This window comes from Meles meles, chromosome 6 (assembly GCF_922984935.1).
Source record: "Meles meles chromosome 6, mMelMel3.1 paternal haplotype, whole genome shotgun sequence".
NCBI classification, from domain to species: domain Eukaryota; kingdom Metazoa; phylum Chordata; class Mammalia; order Carnivora; family Mustelidae; genus Meles; species Meles meles.
Window position 1 is genome coordinate 48,323,863 of NC_060071.1, and position 18,280 is coordinate 48,342,142.

The 18,280-nt window shown below is 53.2% G+C and overlaps 2 protein-coding genes across 4 annotated transcripts; one reads left to right on the plus strand and one right to left on the minus strand.

Annotated features, from left to right (window-relative positions):
- The first annotated feature begins 7,695 nt into the window (after positions 1-7,695).
- Positions 7,696-11,231, plus strand: SNX22 (sorting nexin 22). 3 transcript variants are annotated; one of them, XM_046009876.1, is made up of 7 exons: positions 7,696-7,811; positions 8,206-8,289; positions 8,709-8,813; positions 9,346-9,440; positions 10,042-10,074; positions 10,291-10,358; positions 10,820-11,231. In XM_046009876.1, the coding sequence occupies exons 1-7, from the start codon at positions 7,743-7,745 to the stop codon at positions 10,939-10,941; spliced, it is 576 nt and encodes a 191-aa protein (XP_045865832.1). In that variant the 5' UTR covers positions 7,696-7,742; the 3' UTR covers positions 10,942-11,231. The 3 variants fall into 3 exon arrangements, with proteins under 3 accessions (XP_045865832.1, XP_045865833.1, XP_045865834.1); XM_046009877.1 differs by lacking the exon at positions 10,042-10,074; XM_046009878.1 differs by lacking the exon at positions 8,206-8,289.
- Positions 11,232-11,378: 147 nt separating this feature from the next.
- Positions 11,379-16,991, minus strand: PPIB (peptidylprolyl isomerase B). The gene is made up of 5 exons (XM_046009874.1): positions 16,806-16,991; positions 15,949-16,062; positions 14,538-14,631; positions 12,276-12,460; positions 11,379-11,727 (listed from the first exon to the last, which is right to left on the minus strand). Exons 1-5 carry the CDS (start codon positions 16,938-16,940, stop codon positions 11,605-11,607), a joined length of 651 nt encoding a protein of 216 aa, XP_045865830.1. The 5' UTR covers positions 16,941-16,991; the 3' UTR covers positions 11,379-11,604.
- Positions 16,992-18,280: the final 1,289 nt, after the last annotated feature.

Sequence of the window (18,280 nt, forward strand, 5' to 3'; positions counted from 1 at the left end):
GGAAGAAAGATAAAGTGGGCCAGAGAGTAAATATCTCTGAATATTTACCTGCCTGATTATTATCTGCCTGATAATTACAGCATTCTCAAATAGGGATATTTTGTTTTCCTACTTGAGTCAAGTGGTTTAGAGAAGTGTGGAGGTAAGTCTACATTTCCCCCATTTCTCCTTGTGTTATATTCCCCCTAAGAATCTCTGGGCTCCAGAGTCTCGAGGATGAGGACTTTGAGCTAGAGGGACCCCAACATTCAATATGAATAGTGACAGAATAAGTGAGAAGTAGGAGTGATAGTGTCACACATAGATATTTGTAACTTTGAGCTCTTTCCAGAAGACTTGCATTCTGGGGCCCCTGGCTGGCTCAGCTGGTGGAGTGTGCGATCCTTAGGGTTGTGAGTTCAAGCCCCACGTTGGACATGGAGTCTACTTAAAATTTTAAAAAGATTAAATAGACTTGCATCCTGAGTGCATCTGTAGCTGGGAACCCTAAAGAACATAAAGAATCCCTTTGCAGCTCAAAGTTGAAAAACAGGGAGATGATGATAAAATCTGCTAAAGGTGGGACTGGGAACTGGTTGAGGAGAGAGCGCGGTGATGGAATGAGTGTCCATTGCTGAACATGCTGGGAGCCCACATGGGAGTGGAAACCGTGGCTTGTGAGGGGCATCAGGCCCAAGGTGGTGGGATTTCCCCACAGCAGCCTAGGGAAACAGGAGGGAAGAGAAAGATGATGATCCCTCCCACAGCAAGGAAGAGCAGACCTTAGCTGCAATTGGCACGCGCTTAAACCGAACGCTTTATCTTTGGAGACACTGGCTCCGATTTTCTGCTCCGCACTTGGAGAGAGTTGCGCTTGAGCTGAGCCTTAGAAACGGGTAAGAGCCACTCACCCCTGTCTTCTGGCTGGGGGGGTGGTGTGGACGTCATCTGCCAGCGTCTTATGACACCGGATGTGTGGTTGATGATGGCTTTCTCTGCCAAATAGTCAGCTCTCCGAAGTGTAAGTCCTTGTAATTCCATGGTCCCCAGCAAAGATTTGGGCTCAAAATAGGTGCCAAATAGCTAAATGTTGAATCATCTCCAACTGCAGGTTCTCCCACCTGGCATTCGCAGCCTTCCGTGAGAGGCCACCGCTCACCTTTCCTGTTTATCTCCTAGTGCTTCACAACAATACCAGCACCTCACAGAAACTGCCTCCAAACAAGCCCTTTCCTTTGGCACTTCCGTGCAGCCCCAGGAGCCTTTTATTCATAGTGGGCTTTGTACCGGATGCCCCCTGTCTCCGCTCCCATCCCTCTCTTCAGTCTCAGAATTACACCCGTCTGAATGGGAGTATAATTAGGTAGAGATGGAGGGCACGGGCGAATGTGTCAGAACATTCATGGGGGATTCCCATAGACACATCTAGAAACCAAGTCCGTGAAGGTGACTGTGTGAAGGTGCCCATCTTAGCATTATTTACGGTTGTAAAAACCGAAATCAATCTAAATGTACAGCAGGAAGGGATTAACTGAATTATGGTACATTTGGATATTATATAGTCATTGGAGATGATACATAGCTATATCCATTGGCAAGAAGAACATTTTTAAGTGAAAAAAGTAAGTTACAGAATTACATGTATAGTATCATCTACCTTTATACAGAATTATATGTATTTGAGAAGGATGTTGATTGAACGGTTACCTACAGTTGCCTAGCGGGATGGAATTTTGCATTATTTAAAATTTTGATACCATTTTGTGTTGCTTGGAATTTCTATGTATTATTTTTATAATCATAAAAATTCAAGTGTTCTCATTTTGGGAAAACAACTCAGCGCATCCTTCGAAGACCTACTTTATATGTACACTCTCCAGGAAGCTTTCCTTGACGCACTTGCCACTCTACCCCCAGACTGGAAGGGCAGCTCTACCTCCTTTGTAGCCCGTTGTCATCCTCTTAAACCTCTGCTCTTTCTCACTCCCTTGTGCAATAGATTTGAGATCTAATCAATCTGAGATGTTCTCATTAGCCTCTGGGGCTCGGAACTCCTTAAGATCATGGACTGTGTTGTTCCTACCCATCTCCATGTTCACCCACAAAGGCAGCTTAAGGGGGCAACGGCTGCCATTCAGCTCTGGCAATTACTGTTTTATGAACTTGTCGGCCCAGACCTTGGGGTTTTTGAAGAGATCCAGAAATTAACCTGATTTGGGTTTGGCAGGAATGGTGCTTAAGGAGGGGGTGCCTGCAGGCTGGGGGATAATCACCACCTGCCCCATGCTTGCCCTAGACAGGATTCCTCCCCTTTGCCCTTGTCTGTTATGGGAATGCCCCTCTGGCTGGGATGACCAGACCTCGGGAGCCGAAAACACCCCTCAGCCTCCAGGCTGCCTGGAGGGAGCCAGCTGCTCAGCCTCCGTGGGATGCACTTTGGGTCCAGAAAAACCACTGTCCCATCTGAGTTAGGACACCTTTCCCTCCAGGGATGTAACCATTGTTTCCAAATGACTGCCCCCTCCTAGCTTCAGAGCTCTCAGCTTCTTCCTCTTCCATTTTGAGTGGCAGCGGTGGTGACCACAGGGGCCCAACCAGCAAGTCTCCGGGCAGCCTCACCAGAAATCATGATAAGGCACCTGGGAGGCAGGAACCTGTGTGGGGGCAGGGTAATCTCTTCCCACCTTGGAGCCTGACGACAAGAGATGTCATGTGTTAAAGGCCTACTATGTGCCTTTGAGCTTTGAAACATCTTTTTTTTTTTCCATCTTATTTTATTTCTTTTTAGTGTTCCAGCATTCATTGTTTATACACCACACCCAGTGCTCCATGCAATACATGCCCTCCATAATACCCACCACTTGAAACATCTCTAATCTAGCGTCAGGAACTTCCAGATGGGCATCACTCTCTGCATTAAAAGACTGAGGCTTTGAGACCTGAAGCAGCTTGCTCAGGCTCATCACCACCTCCACGTCCCCCTCCTTCTCCGTCCCATTCCCCCCCCCCCCCCCCCCCCCCCCCCCCCCCCGCTCAGAAGGAAGACCTGAACCCGATCTGCTTGACTCAGCTTGTCTGCCACACCATGTCGCACATGTTCTAGGCAGGGATGGACAGGAGGAGCCTAGATAATAATGAACTAAATTATTCTTTTAAAAGACCAAAGGAAGCCACGCAATAGACCTGTTAAGGACACGTTGCCCACCTGACTTTTGTAGGCATGTGAACTTCTCTGACCTCTGTGAGGTAGTCTCTCCCCAGACGTGCACAGCATGTGGCCCAGTTGGGGAGCAGGAGCAGAAGCTGGAACACAGGGCAGCACGTTGGGTGAGCACCCTGGGGACCATTAGTGGCAGAGACGAAAACCTCCACTTGCTGAGAAACCACAGACAGCACCCAGAGCTAGAGTGGGAGGTGAGAGCATCTCAGGGCCTAGAGCTGCGGTCCCTCCCAGCCTTTGGTCTGGCTTTCCTCTTGGCCTCAGTGCTTGGACCCACAACTCTTCACAAGAAACCCCTGTGACCTGAGGATTCCTGAGCCCATCTTCATTCTGGAACCTGAGTACTGGGCACACCAGAGGGGCCGACTGGTTGGTCCCCTGACATTATCATTCTAAGTAAGGGGTGTTGAGAGTTGTTGTAGCACCAGAACAATCTCCCTGGGAAGCTGTGTGGCCTTCCAGGCCTCTGCCATTGCCCCCTCCAGACCTGGGCGGTGTCTGATGCAACTGAGCTGTCCTTGTCATCTGGACAGGGGGAAGGATGCCTAGTAGTGACACTGTTGGCTGGAACCCCAGGGCTAGAGCCTTTGTGTCCCCCGAGAAGCAGCTACCCTCAGTCAAACTTTCGGGGCTGTGGCAGGACACGCTCGCTGGTGAAAGGTGCTCTCCTAACACTACCATCTCCAGGGCTGGCTTCCCCTTCCTCACACCTCCATTTCCTCATCTGTAAAACTGACTGAGCCACCCAGGCGCCCCCAAATCAGGAAAATTCTGATCACTGAGTAGTTAAAAACTCAGGATACTGAAAGAGGAAGAGTGCAGCTTATTTGTGTTGTTTCAAAGTTGAATCAGCAATGTATTCGGATGAACTCTACGTAATTGCCCGTATCCTAATGTTGTGACCTACAAAAAGAGCAAATTCGTATAATTCCGTAAATAATAAGAGCTAACATTAATTTACTATGTGCCAAGCCCCAGCTAAACGTTTTGGAAGCATGATGTCTTTCAGCCCACACCCAACGCTCCGCGGAGCAGATAAGGACCTTGAGGCGGGGAGCTGTCCGAGCTTGTCCAGGTGACCAGAGCCTCCCGGGTCGAGTGATCTGGCGGCCCAGGTTGCAGGGGCTGGGCCCCCTCGGGCTAGTCCGCCTCCTCCCGCCGCCTGGGAAGAATCCAGCCTCTGTGCCCTGCGGCGCCCACCAGGCCAGGAGCTATTTGTTTTCTTAAAGGGCTTAGCCGGCTCCTGAGCAGCCGCGGCTCTGCAGAAGCCCGATCCGTGAAAGGGGCTTTGTGTGCCGGCTGCGGAGGGCCGCGGAGAGCCAGGGCCCAGCCAGGGCGGCAGCTGCGGTCCAACCCACCTGCGCCGTCCCCAGAAGGGGCCGGGGAGGGGACGCTTGTTCCCGGGGCCCTCGTTGCCTCCTGCTTGGCTGTGAACCTCCTCCCCAGGGGCCCAGTGTGGGAGGCAAGATACTGGTGCCTACAACGTGGCTCCCAACCCAGGAGCAGCCGCAGCGCTCCGGGCAGTTGTGGGGACCACCCACGAGCTCAGAAAACTGGACTCAGAGCCCTCTTTGCGATTCAACAGGCCTTGTAGGTGATGATGATGCTGCTGCCTGTGGAGTCCTGAGAGCCACTGCTCTGTTATCTGATCTGGAAATACTGGGGCCAAGAAACCAGGGCTTTTAAGCCCCTTTCTCCCAGAAACTTGGAAATGAAATTCATGTGTTAGAGAGTGATGGAGAGAAGACAAAGATGCTGGTGCAGTTAAACTCATTCTAAAAACAGCAGTCACTTTGAAGGTCCACACACCCCTCATAGAGTGTGAGGAACTTAGCTCCGTGCTCATCTACGGAGCTGGCCTGTGCTTAAAGTCTACAGAAAATAAGCTTTTCCCTTGACTGTAATATGGGCTTTGGAGTCCACAGTATGTCATGTATGCCTCTTTCAGGCATTCTCCAGAACTGATCTCCCCAGAGACATCCTAAAATATCTCCAGACCAAATATCTTCTTTCTTCATTTGGATCTTCACTCATGTATGGAACACAGTGGAATTGGGAGCTGCCGGTTTACTACCAGATGTTTTACAAGTCAGGTGCCTCTAACTAACCTCCCTGTAAACTGGTGATGAAACTCCATCAATCTGAGGTTTCTCAGGAACACCTGAAAATTAAGCAAATAAATAAGATGGATGACAATCTGCGGGGGGAGAGAGAGAGAGAGAGAGAGGTGTCCAGGTTTGAAGGTAACCCCCCACAGGCCTTCCTCTAACTCCTCCCTCCTTCATCTCTCCCAGGCCTTCGCTCTGCTCCCAGCCTCTTCCCAACATCCTCTTCTCCATTCATTCATGGAGGCTTTCAACCCACAAATGTTTGAGTATCTCCTACATTCTTGGCACCATGGCAGCAAACTCTGGCAAGACCAGGTCCCTGGCCCGATGGCAATGAAATCCTGGGGCAAAGTTGGGAGAACCAGGGAGGCACACAATAACCAAACATTATATAATGGAAGACAGGGTGATAGGATAGTGGTCAGGAAGGAAGGTCTCTTTGAGGAGGTTTAAGGCTAAGAATTGGAATTTTTAGGCTAAGCCCACCAGGGAGGTAAGGAGTCAGGGAAGAGTGTTCCAGGGTGAGAAAACAGCAAGCGCAAAGGCCCTGAGGCAGGAAAGATTTTGTTGGGTTTGAAGAACTAGAAGGTCACTGTGGCTGGAGCTGGTACATGAAGCAGAAGGGGAGGAAATGAGATGAGAGATGGAGGCAGGGCTGGGTCACTTTGAGCTTTGTAGACTGTGGTAGGGAGGGTGGGTTTTGTTCTCAGTATAATGGGAAGCCTTCTGAAGGCTTGAAGCAATGCCTTGATGGTGGTTTGTTCTAATTGGAGAATGGACTTTATATGAGAGAGGGAGGCAAGGAAAAACAGGGAGATCCTTTAGAAAATGTAGCTGTTTTCTGGGTGGTAGGATCAGAGACAGAGGGCGGTCATTAGGACAGGTGACCAAGAAGTTTAGAGGTCTTAGGGTCCTGGGAGAGGACTCCCTGGTAAGTAGACAAGGAGAACAGGGTCTCTGAGTGATGGGGCTCCAAAGTGCAAGGGAAGAAATGAAACCCCACCACTTCTGTTCATAATGGGTCATTTCCCTTGCGGGAAGTTTCAGCTTCCTGATTCTGGGGCTCTTGTGTGATGGAATTTGGGGGAAGAAAGTGTGGTACATAGTATTGGTGAGACCTGTTTGTTCCCTTTAGGGTCATCCTCTCAGCCTCTCTCTGAGAGCAGAGTTGAGGGCAGGGGGTGGGGGGAGACTTTCTGCTCCAGCTCAGAAGCCCCTCTGCACTAGTAGGGGAGGAAGTGAGTCAGTGGTCCCCCAATCACCGGCCTCCACCCCTAAGACAGGTGCTCTGCTTCCTCCTCACCACAAGTCCTCCAGCCTGCCCAGACCTTTGTTGGGAGAAGTCAGAGGAGTCCTGAATGGGACGCTGCTGAAAGGGACAGCTCCCTTATGGCTGAAGTGTAGGGCGCTCAGTGGGGGAGCAGAGGCCCTTTTAGCCCAAGGGTGAGAGATTTCTGGATTAAATCCTGCCCCATACCCAGGAAGGCCCTGCCTGAGGGGGTGAGCAAGAACAGCCTAGTGCTCTCTCCCACAGTCCCTCTTCCCTGTCAATTGCCCTGTACAAAGACACCACCCACCTCTGCCTCCAGGACAAGCCCACAAGCTGCCATCATCTCAACACCTGCTCTGCTGAGGGCTTAACAGGGATCATCTAAATTTTTATACACTCTCCTGAGGGAGCCCTATTATCCCAATTTTGCAGATGAGAACAGGTCTACACAGTTCAGGAAAGCCGAGTTATCTGTCCCTCAAAGCAGAGCCCAGGGCCCTAAACTGCTTCTTCCCGGCAAACTGGACCTGAAGCAGATTGGGGCTGAAAGATAAATGAATGGATGAAAAAAAAAATAAATGAATGTAAGGGCTCATGGATGCTGGGAGAGGCGGACATCAAAGCTAGATTGTCCAAGTCTTCCCAGGTGAGGTCTTGTTCCCAGGGTCCAGGTGAAAAGTGGCGGGAAGGGGATGGTGGGCAGTCTGGTCCCGGGAATGGGTGTGAGGACGCAAAAACATCCTTGATTGGCCCCCAAGGCAGGCGCCAGAGTTTGGGCCTTGCATCCCTCCCTGTCCAGCGCCCACAGACCGTAGTCGTTACTAGGCGCTCAATAAAGAGCAGATGAAATTTTGGCTCATCAGGATTCCTGGCAGTCAGCAGGTACTCAGTAAATATTGACAATTGATAATTGTCCGACGAAGAGTCCCCACCTGCGGCCCACTAGGCACAGGGGGCGGTGCTTGGCCCCTGCCTCCTCCGCGCGCTGCCTAATCGGCCCCTCGCAGGACCCGGCACAGCAAGGGAACGCCCGGGGCGGGGCCAATTTGGGGCGGGGCCTGACCGAGGGGGCGGGCCCGGGCCCTGCCCGCTGGGGTCTGCGGTGTGAGCTGGGAGAGGTCTCGCTTGCTGCTTCCCGCTCGGAGGGGCTGGAGCCGGGGTGCGGATGCTGAAAGTTCACATCCCGTCGGTGGGACCCGAGGATCCCAGGCAGAGCCCAGAGAAAGGCCACATGGTGAGTAGGGACACTGCCTGGGAAGGGGCATGGGACCCGCCGCATTTCCCCGCGCCACGCGTAGTGGGGATCCCGCGCCCGGGCTGGAGCATCCGAGCGCGGCGGGTCAGGCGGTCCAGAGACCGCCAGCCAAGGGTCTCGGCCGCTTGGATTTGGCAGCTCCGTGGACGACCGTCCGGGTTCACGGGGGACTGCACGTAGCAGAGGGGCTGGTGCATCCTCCCCATCTCCCCAAGTGTGTGGGCAGCGTGGGAGGGTCCCCGGAGATTGGCGGGGCTCCCAGGGCGCTTTGTGCCTTTGAGCGCGGGAGGGTGGGCGAGTTGCGGCCGCGGGGTCCTGTTGAGCCCTCCCGCTGGGCCTCACGCGCACCTGGCCGCCCGCCCGCGCCCGCCAGGTGTTCCGAGTGGAAGTGCTGTGCCGCGGGCGCAGGCACATCGTGCAGAGGCGCTACAGCGAGTTCCACGCGCTGCACAAGCGGGTGAGGCTGCGCCGCCAACCGACCGACCCCGGCCCGGCTCCTGCCCAGCTCCTGGGAGACGGGTGGACGAACTATGGCCCCAGCCTCTGCCACCCCCATTACCGCCCCTCTCCCTCCGGTCCTGGGCACAGACCTCCCTGCGGGCATCGGGGTAGACGTAGAGGGGCAGGGCCCAGCCTGTACCGTCAATGCCAATCGCGTGGCCGGCCAGCCCTCGGGCGTTTTGGGGGGGGGATGGGGGGAGACTGGGTCCTGTCCCAACCATCACTCACTACGGTCTTGCCCTCCCCCCCCCCCCCCCGGGGTAGAGCCTGAAGTCTGGAAGTGGGGGCAGGGAGGACCGGGGGAGACTCTTGGGCGCAGTGAGCTTGAGGGCTCACGCAGAAGGCTGTGATGGCACCGCGGTAACCTCCTGGCAGATCAAGAAACTGTACAAAGTGCCCGACTTCCCCTCAAAACGCCTGCCTAACTGGAGGAGCCGAGGATTGGAGCAGCGGCGGCAGGGCTTGGAGGCCTATATCCAGGTGTGCAGGGGGCTCGCTCTGTTAACCCCCAGCCAGCTGGACCAGTGGTGTGGTCGGGCGCGGGGGGGGCGGGGTGCGGGTACAGGCCGTGAAGGGGACCCACTCTCCAGCATGCTATGTACTACCCCAAGCCTCAATTTTCTGAACAGTATGGGTCCTAACAGCTCTCTCTGTGTTGAGAGAACAGGACGAGGTAACACGGAGGCAGGTGGTTTCTGCTCAATGAAAGCTAGTTCTCGCTTTCCTCCAGGGTGAGAGCCTGGGCTACCGTTAATACTGAGGATTTGGGTGGGGACCGTTCTCCCTCTTCCCCACACAGTGATGCCAGATTCCAGGCCACGTTGGCTTCCTGGGCTTAGGACCCATGGAGTCACCCAAGGCCCAGTGCTCAAAAGATACCCAAGCTTGGTTTAATGCTCTGCTCATTCTTGAAATTCTTGGTCATTTTAGAACCCCCACCCCCTCCATTTTGCACCGGGCTCTGTATGTTACACAGCAGGGTCTGATTACAGGTTCCCTCTGGTCCCTCCAGGGTGTCCTGTACCTGAACCAGGATGTGCCCAAGGAGTTACTGGAATTCCTGAATCTTCGGCACTTCCCCACAGACTCTAAGGCCAGCAGCTGGGGGTGAGTGCCTCTGGGGGCCATGGCTGGGCAAGAGAGAGGGGCCCCAGTGCTGGGGGCACAGGGTCTCTTTGCAGCAAGCAGGTGAGGAAAGGTTTTACTTATTTATTATTTTTAGATTATTATTTGAGAGACGGTATGAGAGGGGAGGTCAGAGGGAGGAGCTGACTCCCGGTAGAGATGGGAGCTGGAAGCCCAACTCGAAGGCCGGAATCATGACCCCAACCAAAGGCAGTTGCTTAACCAACTGAGCCACCCAGGCGCGCCTTATTATTTATCTTTGAGGAAAGGTTATAGAGGCCAAGTCCTTTTTCTTCTTACAGCTGTCAGGCATGGGCCTGTTTCTTCTTTGAGACGTGGCCTCCCTCATTAGCTTTCTTGGCCCAGGGTTGGGGGGGGGGGTGGATAGAGTGGCTATTTTCTGGACAGTCTTGGTTACCCCAGCCACCTCCGGAACTGAGCTTGTTACAAATAGAAGCAGTGGTCCCCTGGGAGGCGAAGTGCTGGGCTTGCGTGTCTCCACCCCTTCCTCACGCGCGCGCCTGCCTCCCCCCACTCCACTCCCCTCCCCAACCGCAGCTCACAGCGCGTCTCCTCTTTTCAGCGCCCTGGGGGAGTTCCTGCCGAATGACAGCAGGCAAGTCAAAGCCCCTGCCGCCCCCTAGTGGCCATGCGCCAGGAGGCGGCCTGAGGCTGTCGGGCCTATCTCCCCAACTGCCAACTCCCCCCCACCCCCACCACCATCTTGGTTTCTGTTGGTGCCTCCTGAGCCTGCTTACCACCACCTTTTCCTTTTGGGGTCCCTAGTCTCTCCCCTTCCTCTCCCTCACTGCTCTGGGCTCTTCCCTCCTAGCTCCCAGCTGCACCACCGGCCTGTCATCAGCTTCTACACGGATCCCTACATTTGCAGCCCATCCTCAGGTGAGGGGGTGGGGGCTCAGACCTATAATCTCCTTGTAGGGCCTAGATGCCAGGATGGGAGTCCAGGGTGAACCTGCCATTTTCAGCTCAGGACTTGAAGGCAGCATCTCAGGCCTACTGCCTGCATTTGGGGCCATACCTGTCCTGCTGTTCCTGTGGCCTGCTTTGTGTTTTCCTTCAGAAAGCGGTCATGGGGAGATAAACTTGGCACTCCTGGTCTCCATTCCTCACCAGTCTGGCTTTACCAAACTAATGTGAACAGAATGTAAGCAGGACATGCCAAGGCCTCATTTGGGATGGCCAGCTGTTACTGAGGGCCTTGGCAGGGACCTCTATTCCTGAGGAGGGGGCTGAGCCTATGGGTTCAGGAGCTCACATAACTACAGACCTGAGGCCAGGCCGGCCCTCCCTCTTTTCTTCCCTTCCAGTCCCCTTGCTCCTATTTTCTTTCTGTTAAACAGAGCCTCTGCCCAACGTGGTGGTGAATGGCGTGCTCCAGGGCCTCTACGGCTTCAGCAACAGGCCAGCTGAAGCTCAGCCAGAGGTCTCTTGTCATCCTGCTCCTTTGCCAACGATGCCCTGACCAGCCCAGAGGCCTATGGGCCACCTGCCAGGACAGGCACATGCCTCAGTGTATGCGCCCCCTTCTCAGAGGAGGCGGGGTCCCCCCGGCCCAGACCCAGGACTTACCCACCCTAGGTGTCAGGGCAGGGACAACAGGGGATAAGGAATAAAGGGAGAAGTCCATTTAGAGGTAGGCAATGAAAAGGAAGAGGTGTATTTCTTCTCCTACACCAGAAGGGGGCAGGGGACAAAAAGTGGCACCTTAGTGGCAAAGGTTAGAAGGAGCAAAAAGTTCCTGGTTGCTATTTGTGAGTAGTTATTCTACTCACAAGGTAGTGAGGGTTCAGACCAGAGCCCCAGAACAGGGGACAGCACCCTCTGCCACAGGATCCCAGACATTCTGGGACAGGGACTTCAGCAGCTGTTGCAGGCCCAAGAATCCAACCCACACAGTGATTATAAAAAAAAAAATCTTTTTTTTTTAATTGGTCGGTATTGGTAGGACTTTGTTACAAAAACAGGCCGGTAGGTAGGCCTGCGGAATGTGCGGGAAGGGGTCCACTCTGTCAGAGGCCAGCACTGGGGCCACTGCAGCACGGAACCCGCGGCAGCCGGTCTCCACCCAGGGGAAGGTGACAGGGCTGCACAGATGGTGGCTCAAAGGGAAGAGGTCCCGGGGGCCCTACTCCTTGGCGATGGCGAAGGGCTTCTCCACCTCAATCTTGCCACAGTCTGCAATCGTCACATCCTTCAGGGGCTTGTCCCGACTGTCGGTCTTGGTGCTCTCCACCTTCCGTACTACCTCCTGGGAAGGTAGAGCACAGTTGGGTCAGGAGGTCCATCCCCGAGGGAGAAAGGCCCCAGAATCTGGCCAGGAAAATCTGCCCCCACGGGACAAAGAGCAGGCAAACCTTGGGGCCCCAAAAATCCAAATGGAATCCTAGCCGGGGAGAGCCTAGCTGTGACATGAGGAGGCAGCAGTTTTGATCCTCTGCAGCGGGACTAGGCAGAGCTAAGGGAGAAGAGGAGGGTGGCTGGGGAGTGGGTACCCAGTGGCCTTTCCGGGATGACAGTGTGGGCAGCTGGGTTCTGCACAACAGAGGGTAGTGCCAGCCTCTCACTGAGCAAGTGAAATAGAGGCTCCTGTCCCTGTGCAGCCCACAAAAATTGAGAACTTGGGGGCAGAGACACAGAGGGTAGTTCCTGATTCCCTCCAGATTTGGACACAGGAACACTGGGAATCTATGGGTGTCTACTGGGAAAGGGATAAACTAAGTACATGGTGCCCCTGCCCGGGGATGTCCATTTCCTGGTGAAGGCAGCCCAGGTTTAGCCCTTGGCCCCCAAACTCACCATGCCTTCCAGAACTTTGCCGAACACCACGTGCTTGCCATCTAGCCAGGCTGTCTTAACCGTCGTGATAAAGAACTGGGAGCCATTGGTGTCTTTGCCTGCATTGGCCATGCTCACCCAGCCAGGCCCGTAGTGTTTCAGCTTGAAGTTCTCATCGGGGAAGCGTTCACCATAGATGCTCTTTCCTGGGAAGAAAGAGTAGAGCGAGGAGCTGAGCTGGCCCAAATCAAGCAGATCTTTGGGGTGAGGATTCCAGGGACTCAACCTGTCTTCGGTCAGGCCAGGCACCAATGGATTATAAGGACATAAAAGCTATTCCCTTCCTTCCCTCTGGTCTCGGAGCCAAACCATGCTGACAGACCAAGTGGGGCATGAGGCCAGACTAATTTAGTGAACAGCTTACCTGACTGGTTACTTTGAGAACATAACTGAGTGGCTTTTAAATAAGGCAAAGATCAACAGCTACCCTTCGCTATGGCCGGAGAGGTCTGCCACAGGAACTCTGAGGTACTCTGGTACAGAGAGGTGCTTTGCAGGGGGCAGGGGAGATAAGAACTCTCCAGAAAAGGACAGCTGTGGCTGATCAGCTTTTCTTTCTCACAGCACGGAAGATAGACGAGTGGGGAGGGGCTGCCACTTGGGTTCTGGATAATCAAGCGTCTCTTACCACTGAACACTAAATAAAAGCTGGGTGTTGATGTGTATAGTGTGTCTATCCACGAAGGATCTGAGGCCCAGGTACATGACAAAGGGAGCTGGCAGACCCTGACACCATTTCAAAAATCCTCATACCTAAGTTCCCAGAGCTGCTTCCAGGAGAAATCCTGCCCCCTACTTTCTCCCTGTCTCCTCTCGGGAAATTGACAGTGTGCACTAGTGACTATAGGTCCTGGAAAAACCCAGTAACCAGCTTCATTTTGTTTCACCCAACACCTTTCAAACTCACGTACAAAACCTGTACCTATTTACAGCGACTCCTGGGTCAAGAGCTGGCTCAGAGTCTCCTCTCCGTGACAGTCTTCTTTATAGATCTCCGGCATCTGCAGGATTTCTGCCAGAAACCCCCCACATCTCCCTCCATGGCTCTGATCACTTTCCCAACTCACATGGAATAACTCTTCATTTTAAACTCAGTATGTTTCATCATTTTCCCCTCCATACTTCAGTTAGTCTTTTGACAACTTTTCCTTTGCCCACTGTCCATGCAGCTCCCACTTGCATTACCTACTCGTCCTTCCTCTCCACTCCTGCCACGCCCACTGCAGTAGTGACTAATGCTCACAGTGGGAACGGTGTATGCCGGAGAACAGTCACGAGCAGTTTACACACAGAAACACGGCCCCATTGTCCACCCTCAAACTCCTTTGCGCCTAGGTCTTCCTCCCATTCAAACTCTCCGTGGATCCTCCCTCCACAGAGGGCAAGGCCAGGCTCCTGGGCCTGGCCACAGCCCAGCATGGGCTCCCGGTGTGGTGCATGCTCTCCATCTCCGAACCCCACCTTCAGCCAAGCTCCTGCCACAGAACAGCAGTGGGTTCACCTTAGCCCCGCCTCTTTGTCCAAGTTCTCCCTGGCCGGGACCCTGCCCAGATCTTCCCTCACAAGCAAGAGGCCACTACTGACCGGCTTGGCCGGAGTGACATCTCTGCCTGCCGGCAGCTGGCAGTGGCCAACTTACCACGCACCAGGCAGCTACCCTGCAGCACCCCAGCTCTTCCCACCCTAGGGTGGGAGGGAAGGTGAAGCTCAGAGGACTCACTTGCCTGAGGTCACAAAACATGAGGACGGCAGACCTCACCCAAATGTGTCTGACCCCACACATACAGCGCTTTGCATCGCATCTGCTCCGTCTCAGGCACTGTTGCCGATGGCCATCACTCACATTCCGTACTGTTCCATAGATTCCATGTCCTGTTCCCCTGGCTCCTCCCACCTAGACAGTGAACAACCCGGCAAGAGCCTGACCTAGAGCCACGGACCCACGTGCTTCACTTTGCTCCCCACCCCCAGGGGGTACGTCAAGAAAAGTCACCAAGGCTGTGGGCCCTGACTGGCAGGGGTGAGAGCCACACGACCCCCCACCTTTCTCCTCCCCTTTGTCCTGGGGTCTCTGTACAAAGAAGACCACAGCTGGTCCGCACACGGGTGCTAGTCCTGCTTCTGGAGCTGGGAGGGGAGGAGGCTCGTCTGCCCAGCACAATCCAGCCCTCCCAGCTTGAAGGCTGCACCACGAGAGCCCGGTGCCCAGAGGCCCGAGGTTACCTCCAGTGCCGTCTCCCCGGGTAAAGTCTCCACCCTGGATCATGAAGTCCTTGATCACACGATGGAATTTGCTGTTTTTGTAGCCGAATCCTTTCTAAAAAAGGCAAGGAGAAGGTGAGAGGTGGCAGGCGACACCAGGCAGACACTAGACCCTCCATGAACCCAGCCCACAGCTCCACCTCCCAGAAGAGACACCACTGACCAGATTCATTATTCGACGTGCCAAGTGAGCAGTTACCAACAGGCCAGGCACAGAGCACACAGACCCAGGAGAGGCTAAGACTGCACACTCCTCAGCCTTTATACAATTCTACTTCACACGTCATCTCCACCTTTCCCCCCTCATTTTCCTCTAATCGTAAGAACAGATGCAAGACAGTGGGCCAAAAAACAACAGTTACCCGCTGAGTCACTACAGGGTTAGAACACAGACATTTTTTTTCTTTGGTAATTTTTAATTCTGATTCCAGTATAGTTAAGAACACCATTATATTAGTTTCAGGTGTACAATACAGTGACTAAAAATGCTATAGATCACTCAGTGCTCATCCTGGTAAGTGTACTTTTTAAAAAAATATTTTGCAGCAGTCTTTTTTTCTAAGACTTTTATTTATTTATTTGACAGAGAGAGAGAGACAGCGCGATCGCAAGTAGGCAGAGGCAGGCAGAGCGAGGGGGGAAGCAGGCTCCCCGCCAAGCAGAGAGCCCGATGTGGGGCTCAATCCCAGGACCCTGAGATCATAACCTGGGCCAAAGGCAGGGGCTTAACCCACTGAGCCACCCAGGTGCCCCTTGGTAAGTGTAATCTTAATCCCCACCACCTGTTTGTTCTCTAGAGTTAAGAGGAATACAAACTTTCTTAAACATGGCACTCCTGTTTCTTTAAAAACCTGGGAAGCTCTGGGCCCCTTACCCTTAAGAGAAAGTTCTGGTGCACAGGCCACAAACTAGTTTCCACAGATATGTTTTCCTTGATTACTGCAATGTCTTGAAATTTTTTTTTCTCAGGGAGCCTGCATGGCTCAGTTGTTAAGCATCTGCCTTCAGCTCGGGTCATGATACCAGGGTCCTGGGATGAAGCCCCACATCAGGCTCCCTGCTCAATGGGGAGCCTGCTTCTCCCTCTCCCATTCCTCCTGCTTGTGTTCCCTCTCTCACTGTATATCAAATAAAATCTTTAAAAAAAAAACTTTTTTCTCAAAAAAAAAAAAAAAATCTGTATTTCTGGATTTAGTTTAAAACCTCCAGAAGATACAATAATACCAGGTTCCTAGAGCCGCAGGACAGGGTCAGCTGCTGGTACTCGGTGAGGGTTACTGCTGTAGATGGGCCACTCTCTGCACTTCAGTTTGCTGCCAGCTTTCCGTGGCAACTTCACTTGAGTTCAACTACCTCTGTTCCAGCCACTTACCTCTCCCGTGGCTAAGGCCACGAAATTATCCACTGTTTTTGGAACTGTCTTTCCAAAGAGACCAATGACTACCCGGCCTATATCTTCATCTCCAATTCGCAGATCAAAGTACACCTGAGGAAGAAGGGCATTTCAAACTCAGCCTTTTTGAAGGGGTCTTGCCAGAGAAGCCAGGACCCAAGAAGTTACTGTGAAGGTCGTACAGAAAAGAGCCCTATTTTGAGAACAGTGGTTCTGAACCTGATTTCGGCGGTAACAAAAACCCTATGAGCATCTAATGAAGGCTCCAGACACTTTTCCCAGAAAATGTCTGTTTGCACTCCCTTTACACGACAGGGTAGCAAACAACCTTTAGTCTACATAAATAATGAGCGCAGATTCTAGAAATGAACATCAAAAAACCGTAAGAGGGGAATTTAACTGAGCATCATGCAAGTCTGAACGAGACTGCTGTGCTTTGTAATTCCAAGTGGGTAACATCTGGCCTAAGTAAAGAAAAGGATTCAGTTTGCCAGACGCGATCCTTGACTATTTTCCCAGCGCTGAACGGTATTCTCAAAGACTGCTCTGAGGCTGACAGTGTCAGCCCCGGCTGCACATGCCGGGCGCCCGCTCCTGGGTCAAAGCAGGGGCTGGGGTGTCGGGGAGGGCCGGGCAGTCTCTGGTCTGATTGAGCAGAAAAGCACGAGGCCACAGCCGGGAACCTAGGCAGGGCCTGAGCCAAAGCCCAGGACGCCCAAGCCTGAGCTCCGGGAGTTTAAATGCCTCGAACACCGGTGACTTGCGGCTCCGAGGCCAGAACACCGGCGACGGAGGGGTGGGCCTCGCCAGGCAGGTCGGGAGAGGGGAGGACGGACCTTGACGGTGACTTTGGGCCCCTTCTTCTTCTCGTCGGCCGTGGAGGGACCTGGCAACAGCAGGAAGAAGACGGACCCCACGATGAGGGCGGCGGCGAAGAGCACCTTCATGTTACGCTCAGAGAGGCGCAGCATCCACCGGGCAAAGAGAGCGCGGCCCCGGCAGCCGAGGGCCGGAAGAGGGTGGGGACGCGTCGGCGAGAGCACCGGCGCCACCAACGAGAGCGACTGAGGGGGGAAACCGGGGCTCCTGGCCAGTCTCCTGGCAGGAGGTGATCCCTGTTTTCCCCCTCTGGGTTGGCGCCGGGTAGTAGGGTCTTGCGGGAGGCGTGGCGCGGCCCGCCATCAGGGCCTGCCAAGACGCGGGCTCGTGGGTGGCTGCCACGTTACTGTGGTCCCATTGGCTCCCCAGCTCGCCAGGACCCACCAACAGGAAGAGGATCCCGGAAGGCGGCACCGCCCCGAAGAGCACGCGGATTGGGTCTCTGAGGAGACTACAAACCCAGCATGCAGAGCGGCCTCTCCCGTGACCTGCCTTGCTTTCGGGGAGGGAAGTCCTTTGGAGGGTTATGTTGGAAGGGCCGGGGTCTGGAAGGAAAGACGGTTTGCTATTTTCCCACTTGGGCCAGTCAAGCATTAGCCACCATTAGCTTGGGTTTAAGTATGGTAGCTTCCCAAAATTCGGGGCATACTTCTGCTAACCCAGATTATTACCTTATACTGCGCGTTCTACTTGTCTTGCTTCAGAACCTTTCCTTTTTGACTTAGTCCCTGTCACTTTAGTACCTGTTTTTCTCTGGTCTTGGTGTGCTTATTGCTGTATGTATGAGTCAGTGCACACTATTATTGTATACTCTGGTTCTTAACTTCCTTTCTTTACCTATTTTTCCAAGTAAACTTTTTGTTTTTTTCGTTTTTGTTTTGAAGTAGGCTCCACACCCAGCATAGAGCCCAATACGGCTTGGACTGTTGACCCTGAGATGAAGACCTGAGCTGAGATCAAGACCTGAGCTGAGATCAAGAGTAAGACACTCACCTGACTGAGCCACCCAGGCGCTGCCAACTAACCACTTTTTTTGAGCAACAAACTGTGTTGCACTTTTGTGTACATCTCCCCAACACTCCTGCGGGGCTAAGTGTCCAACAAATATTGATTGCAATAGCATCATTAACAGGGAGGTGGGAAATCATACATATGATTATATATATATATTATATATATATATTCTAGACACCTCCAGGTCAGGGATAGTTGTCAGATGCTCTCACACTTTTTCCTCTCTACCACATATATACTTCATAAACTGGGAGTCTCACCCAGAAAAATAAAATTACACACATCTTTCTAAAATTTAGACCTATGACATTATTAAACGTATTTAAACCAGTTTTCAAAGATTAATATGGAAATTCTAGGTCTTCACAGCCCGAATTATCGGTAGGAATGGCTCGTTTCAATTAGCTAAACCAACTTC